Source organism: Amphiprion ocellaris, chromosome 6 (assembly GCF_022539595.1).
Source record: "Amphiprion ocellaris isolate individual 3 ecotype Okinawa chromosome 6, ASM2253959v1, whole genome shotgun sequence".
NCBI lineage: Eukaryota > Metazoa > Chordata > Actinopteri > Pomacentridae > Amphiprion > Amphiprion ocellaris.
In genome coordinates this window covers 36282629-36290019 of record NC_072771.1, presented here as the reverse complement: position 1 = coordinate 36290019, position 7391 = coordinate 36282629, and the positions used below count along the sequence as shown (strand labels likewise).

The window sequence follows — 7391 nt, the reverse complement described above, 5'->3', positions numbered from 1 at the left end:
CAAAGAAAGCTGATGAGATTAAACAGCAACTTAAACTTTCACACACTTTTGCATTATGTCATTGTTTGAATAAGGCTTCCTGTGATAATAAACTTTACACCGAGTGACTCAGGGACTCACGAGTCGACTCTGGACTGTGTTTGAATTCACAGCAGCGTCTAAAATCAAATTATGAGAATGTTAATGCTGAGTTAAACAAACGTGGTATGAAAAGCTTGATCTTAATGATGTTAATGAAGTAAAACATGGAATAAATGGCAATTTTTAGCTACATTTCTGTAAACATGAGCAGTTAATCAGCTCCTCTCTGTTTGTAAACACAGCAGATAATATGAACTGTGACTGGAATTTACGACAGGAATGACTCAGAGGAGGTGCAGTTGATTAGCGAGTAAAACATGATTAAGAATGTTCTTTTGCTGCTTTTGTCACATAATAGCTTGCAATAGCTGCTGGTGGTTTTGCTTTTTTTGGCCACTATTTTATAGAAATCCAGCATGACATTTATTTAACATTTTGATTAGCAAAGGATGATGATGTGAGGGATTTCTCTTAAATGCAGCTACGCTATTGTGATATTCAAGATAATATTAAATTAATAAGGGAATAGAACAAGGATTTCTGTAAATACAGTGGTCTAATAATAGAGAGAACTTCTTTTAAAAGTTGTATTTTTTCTGTGAGCTTAGCAAAAAATCCAGTTTTTATAGAGAAAACATACTCTCCTTTGCATTCTGTATAATTCCAATTCTGTAGGAACAATATCTGCTGATTTTTACTGAAATGTGGCTTCATAAACTTCATAGTATCATCATTGGCATCAACCATTTTTACACCATCTTTCATTCTTAATACTCTCATAATTACATTTTATCTGACAGATTATCAGTTTAAAAAGTCACTTGAAAAGAAACGTGTAGTTTGGCACTAAATATATCAAGACACCTCATGTTTGAGGCTTTATTTCCATCACATAATGTTTATATCACTGGATTTTTTTGCTTAGTTTTAACTGCTGGGGCAGAAATCTCATATATTTCAGAACTTTAGTAAATTAAATTCCTGTCAACCCCAATGTCCAGAACTGTCTGTGTGGTTTGTGTCCCTCAATCAATGTTTTTATTTAGATTTCTTGCTGTTTTAATCTACTTTTTTATCTACTAAATGCACAGCTACATTCAATCAATGGTAATTTAGACATTTGTTTTTATTAATTTGATTTTATCTTTAAATTAAGTACTAGAAACACTAACTGCAGAGGAATATTGTCAACAATCGTTACAGTGAGGAGTCTAAGTGGCCTCTAAAGTACATAAAAAATTCAACACTTGTGCATCTCCGGATTGTTAGAAGCTCATTTCACCACTGCAACATGCTTACTGAGAGTAAACGAACACTGCTTCTCCTCCCCCGGTCTGAGCAGCTGGTGTTGGGCGCTGCACTTCACGGTTTGGCCGTCGGACAGCAGCGAGCGGTTAAACGTCACCGACAGACTGTCCGTCACCTGGAAGTCGTCGTCGTCCCTCCAGCGGAGCCTCGGGGTCGGGTACGCTCCAAACCAGCTGCAGTTGAACTGGACGCTGGACGGATCCTGAGCAAGAGCCCACATGCAGTCAGGGTGTTGGTCTGGGACGTCTGAGTAGGATAAAAAACATCTGTGAGGAAGGAAAATCTGAACCACGACTGTATCCAGCTGGTTTAAGACCATTAACCCTCTATGTGCAGAGGATATTCACATCAGAAGACAAAATTAAATGTCTCTAAGTCCTTAAAGTTCCTGATTATTTCAAGGTTTGCATAAAAAACAGAACACATTTTTGATGTGACTCACAGATACAACAAATGCACAGGTATTTTTAAAACTAAAACAAACAAAATAAATCTCATGAATAACATCTTGTTTAGTACTTTGCCTGCTTTTGTTCCACATTTAAATTCTGTTGAAATTCTCCTTGTGTGAAGGTTTAGTTCCTTAATTGTGAACTTCTGCTAAATAAAATTTCTGGACAAAATATATAAATAAATGAAAAGGCAGAAAAACTTCATCTTGAAGAGATCTAATTTCATAACAAGTATCCTGCGATAAAATAAGTTAAAAAATAAATAAATAAATAAATTTAAAAAATGTATGTATAGACAATCAGGAAATATTCTGAAAAAACTGTTGAGTGGAATCACTTATCTTTAGTTGAAGTTATTAAGATTTATTATGTTCTTACGATGAATTTTCCTTTAAAAAAAAACCCTAAAAACTTCTATAAATGAAGATTAATTTGTTATATTTCTTTATTCTTAAAACACAGGATTCTGAGCTGCTTTCCTGCCTGTTAACAAACGTTTGTATGTTCACCTGAATTTGCTGAGCACTGACTGAAATAATTTGCATAAGTGGACGTGCAGCAGTTGAGCCGAGTCTCCACTCTGCATATATTTACATATCAGATGTTTCTCCTAATACATTTAAACTAAGTGCTGGATCTATTAAATCCTACCTAACCTGTGAAATGTGTAACATAAAGCTGTGCCTCTTTTATAAAACAAACCAAATTTAATGTCTAAACAGGTTTTGAAGCAGAAATCTGGGAGAAAATGTTCGCAGTTTACCGTCAATTGCAGGAAGTCAACAAAAACACCAGAAGAAGCCGTCTGTGTTGAGAACTGAGGAAGTTCATTCAACGTCTCGTTATCGTTACCGCAAGACGACCTCACAACCCTGCAGATAATATTGTTCTTTTCATAACGGACGTGAAACTACTGCAGCTTCACAGTGAAACACTGCTGATGAATTGAGCAACATCTGAGAGTAACGTTTTCATCAAACCATAAAATTTGCACAGACATTCTTGCACTGCACATCTTTGCACTTTTAAACTTTATTTTTATTTTTATTTTTTCTGTTAAGCCACTTTATCCTCATCTCTCACCCTTGTATATATTGTAAATATTATTACTATTGTTCTATTATTATTTTATTCTTATCACTATGTCTACTGTTACATAAGCTGCTGTAACAATGTAAATTTCCCCTGGCGTGGGGAGAAATAAAGAACTTTATCTTATCTTATCTTATCTTATCTTCTGCAGATTTCACTCATTTCAAGGTTTCTGGTAGAGGACTCAGCATTTTTCCTTCCCATCCCAACAAATACGCATTTTGTTCTATCTTGTTCAGTCTCTGTTGTTTTCCGTCTACATTACAATCAAACGGCTCCACTTGTCAACACATTTAGCACTAATTTGGTAGACAGTAGGCCACAAATTTCTTTAAATGAGTCAATTGTTTATGCTCAGAGAGGCTTTTAACTCCTAAAACTTTGAATAAAAGGAGATTTAATGCAGCTTTTCTGACCACAATCCTTTAATCTCTGTGGTTAAATTCACACTTATGTGTTTCAGGCTTTATCTGTGTCACCTCCTATTCACTTTGAATCCGGTGATGTGTTGCCAAACTGAATTATGGGCCTGATTTTTTGCTTTACTTGTAACGGAAAGTTGAGAAAAGTTCCAGGAAATTAAACTGCAATTAAATTCAAATCACTGCGATAAACATGCCAGCAAGTAGAGCCCTTAAACATCAAACACACCCACCACATGTAGTAAAATAACCATTTTGGTGCACTTTAAACTTCATACGTTAATTCCAAATGGGTCAGTTTAGAAGAACACAGCAACAAATTAACTGTTTGCGCTACACTGTTTCTGCAGCAGAATAATTTATCCGACATCCTTGAGATTTTGTTTATGCAAGAGTGGCTGCAAGAAAACAAGTTTAGAATTCAAATAATGAACCTTAATGTTAGCAGATGATGGTTAAGATTTTTTGCCTGTATATGCTTTTGTCTCATCTCTTTTAAATTGGTTAGCTTGGATATTTTTTTCCTTAGTTGCATTAGGTGTACTCAAATCTAGGAAGCAAATTAGGAAAACTAAAATGTGTTGACTGAGAGCTAATAAGATGGTGCCGTGTCGAAGGACACAAAACACACAAAACATGTTTTCCTTCAGTGCAAGTTGTATATTAATGTTACTGTTGACAGTTTTAACAAAATGAAAACCTAAAACATGAAGAAATATATTAAAAAATAACTGATATTCCAAAGAGCAGGAGAGTAAATGCAGATTGTAAAGCCTGTTTCTATTGTAGAGGGGATTTAAAAATTAATCATTGCATACTCTTAACTTGTTTGTTTTTCATGTATATCTCCTGTTTTTGCTCAAATATGTCTTTTAATTTGGGAAAATTTCTTGTGTAGCTGCTTATGTTCATAAAATATTCAATACTTTAACACTGATGCACTGAGATGTGTGGTATACTCTAAGAAAAATGTTTGTGTTTAAAAAAATGCTTTATATTGAAACAGGTAGGAAGAAGTTTGACCCAATTCCTTGCTTTGATGGTAACCAAATTTTTCAAAATTTTGGCATCATTGAGTCAAAGCTGAAGCTTCTGTTTCAAATGTGCATCTAAATGAAGCCATGAAATCCTAAACATTGCCCTGCATCACATCTACAGTCACAGTGAAGTATTCTTCTCCTCATACTCACAGTAGACCAGCAGCTCGGAGCTCCTATTCACCGTCTGCTGGGAGACGTTGTTTCTGGCGCTGCAGCTGTAAACTCCCTGAGCGCTTGGTTGAATGTCGTCTATCCTGAGGTCCAGCCAGGATCCAGAGCTGGAGACCAGCGAGGCGTTGCTGGAAGACGCCCCGGTGAAGCCCCAGGTGAGCTGCTGAGACGGGTAGGATGAGGCGGAGCAGTTAAAAGTGACCAAGGAACCCCGGACGGCGAACAGTGTCCCATTGGAGAGTGAGGTGGCAGGACTGACGGACGTGGAGACATTTTCTGGTCCACCTGAAACAAATGTGTGCAGGGATTTACAACTGTGCATCATCTCATCTAGCATTGATGCACACTTGTAATGTATTAACCCCCGTGTCATCCTGCGGGTCAAAATTGACCCGTTCTAAAGTTTGAAAATGTGGAAAGACGTACGTATGTGTGTATATATATACACACACACACACACACACACACACACACACACACACACACACACACACACACACACACACATATATATATATATATAAAAATAAATAAAGTGTGTTTCCTCTAGGATTTTTTCCAGCAGCGGCTGCAGGCTCCCAGGGAGCTGTGGCGACGTAAACAAATGACATTTGACTGCAGATTTTACTTGTTCATTCTATTTATTTAATGGCCAGTTGAAAATGGCTTTTTAAAGGCTGAATGTTAAAATAAAAAAAAATATTTGAACAAGCTCATCTGAAAATGCAGTCAGCAGTTACTCATACATGGTGTGTAGATATTAGCTTAATGCTATCAATAGTTTACTCACGTTAGCGACACTGAGTTGGTACCGGAACAATTAACTGAAGCTACCGATATGTTAAGTACCGTTAGCTGGACATCAGTATTTAGAGAATGTCTGTTTAACTTGTAAAATCTATTATAAGTTATCTGAAGCTAATAACTTTTCTTCGGTAAGTCGCTATTTTCCAAGACGAACCTCCTCTGACTCTGACCTGCTGCCGGGATGCTGGACGTGACGTCACTTTCAAGGCTGCGCTCCCGCGAGTAATTAACGTCATATTAACCCAACGTATCAAAGAGTAGAGACTGAGCAGGATAGTTATCTGTAGATTACCTCAGTACTCGTGAGTACCCGACACAGTGCAGGACTGCTGTGAAGGTGGAGACATGCGGCGGTGGTGGAGTATTTGCGACGATTAAAAAAACAAAAAAAAAAGAAAGGAATTTGAAGGAGCGGCGGCTGGGATTATTTGTATATATATATATATATATATATATATATATATATATATATATATATATATATATATATATATATATATATATATATGAATTGTTTTGTTTAATTCTATTTTTAACTTTATTGCTCATTTTTCCCTATATTTGGGTCTTACAGGGTTAAGTTGTATTATCTATAATATTGTAACTTAACCCTAACATTTGCATTAGTACGGAACATTTGTCTGATATATTTAGGTAAATCTGTATCATATATAATAATATAAGGCCTTAATCACAATATTTTAAGGTAGTCCAGAAAGCTTGTATAACTATTACTGGTGGGTGTTACCCTTGACATTTAAATGATGGTCTTTCCTTATTTTTCCTCTGCAGATTTCCTTCAGTAAGGCATGCTTATTGGTTTTGGGTTAATTGTAATTGTTGTTAATTATGTAATTCTTCAAAATCTAAAAACTAAAGCCCACTGAAGCACATTTTCACAGCTGTTGTTATGTGACCAGTCGTTATGCTGCAGAACCAGTTGAACAGATCTGTGGTTTCATGGAGGATCAGTGAACAACACCCAGTTTTTATCCACACACTGGTCTCCTACTGGTCTCCCACTGGTCTGAGCTTCACTTACTGGCCACCTGCAGCAGCACACGTGCCTGGAAGCTTCGGTTTCCCGGTAATGTGGAGCTGCACAGGTAGCTGCCCTCGTCTCCCGGTAGCACCCCCCGGATGTTCAGACTCCCGTCATGCAGCACGGCGAGCCGCCCGCCGTCGTCAGGTGGACCCGGTGAATCCTCGCCGCGCCTCCCGACCTCCAGCCCGTTCTTCACCCACGTTGTTAGCTCCGGTGTCACGTTACCGGAGGTGTAACACGGAAGCAGAGCGACGTCTCCCGGTGCTGCTGTCGTTTCGGTGTAGTCGGCGACCGAAACTGAAGCTTTTCAGAGCAGAGGAGGGGGAAAAAAAATCAATAAGCAGAAGTAGTTTTTCAGCCTCACCTGTGTTACCTGGATGCTGCTAGAACTCACCTGTCCAGCAGAAACACAGGTGTAGCAGCGCTGCGGACAACACTCTCCGCATCATTGCTGTTCCTACATGAGGGAAAAGTGAAGAAAAAGGTTTCCGGTCCAGACCAGTCTGACTAGTCCACCTGTGGGAACCAGTAGGAGACACTCCGACTCTCACTGGGAACCATTATGGAGCCCAGAACACAGCAGCAGGAACCAGACCAGGGTGGAGATGTTCTGCTCTGAGCTGCTGCTTCAGGACGAGCTTTGTTTACTCCAAAATGCTGATCCGGAAACTTAGTCTGGAATAAACCACACCCTGAACTCACCTGCTTAAAGGTGCAGTAACACGTTTTATCTCAGGTTAATGACTATTATCATTATTAGTATTATTATATATCACATTTATTAGACCTTTATTCAACCTTAATATTCAAGTTTGTCAGGTAAATTTGTATTATATATAATGTTGTAATTAACTTTTGCATTAGTAAGGTACATTTCACATTTTATATTATTGGTCCTTAATATTTAAATGAGGTAAATTTGTATCATATATATTATTGTGTAATATTTAAGTTATTTGGGAAAACTTGTCCA

The 7391-nt window shown here is 37.7% G+C and overlaps 1 protein-coding gene across 1 annotated transcript in view; it reads right to left on the bottom strand.

The window, feature by feature from the left end:
* vsig10 (V-set and immunoglobulin domain containing 10) overlaps positions 1-7081 on the bottom strand; it is a 14559-nt gene extending 7478 nt beyond the window's left edge. The window contains exons 1-4 of the mRNA XM_035950995.2: positions 6813-7081; positions 6416-6721; positions 4546-4851; positions 1381-1635 (exon numbers count right to left, since the gene is read on the bottom strand). Coding sequence (XP_035806888.1) covers positions 1381-1635; positions 4546-4851; positions 6416-6721; positions 6813-6867 — 922 coding nt within the window. The 5' untranslated portion in view covers positions 6868-7081. The remainder of the gene's footprint in view (positions 1-1380; positions 1636-4545; positions 4852-6415; positions 6722-6812) is intronic.
* Between the last annotated feature and the right edge of the window lie 310 nt (positions 7082-7391).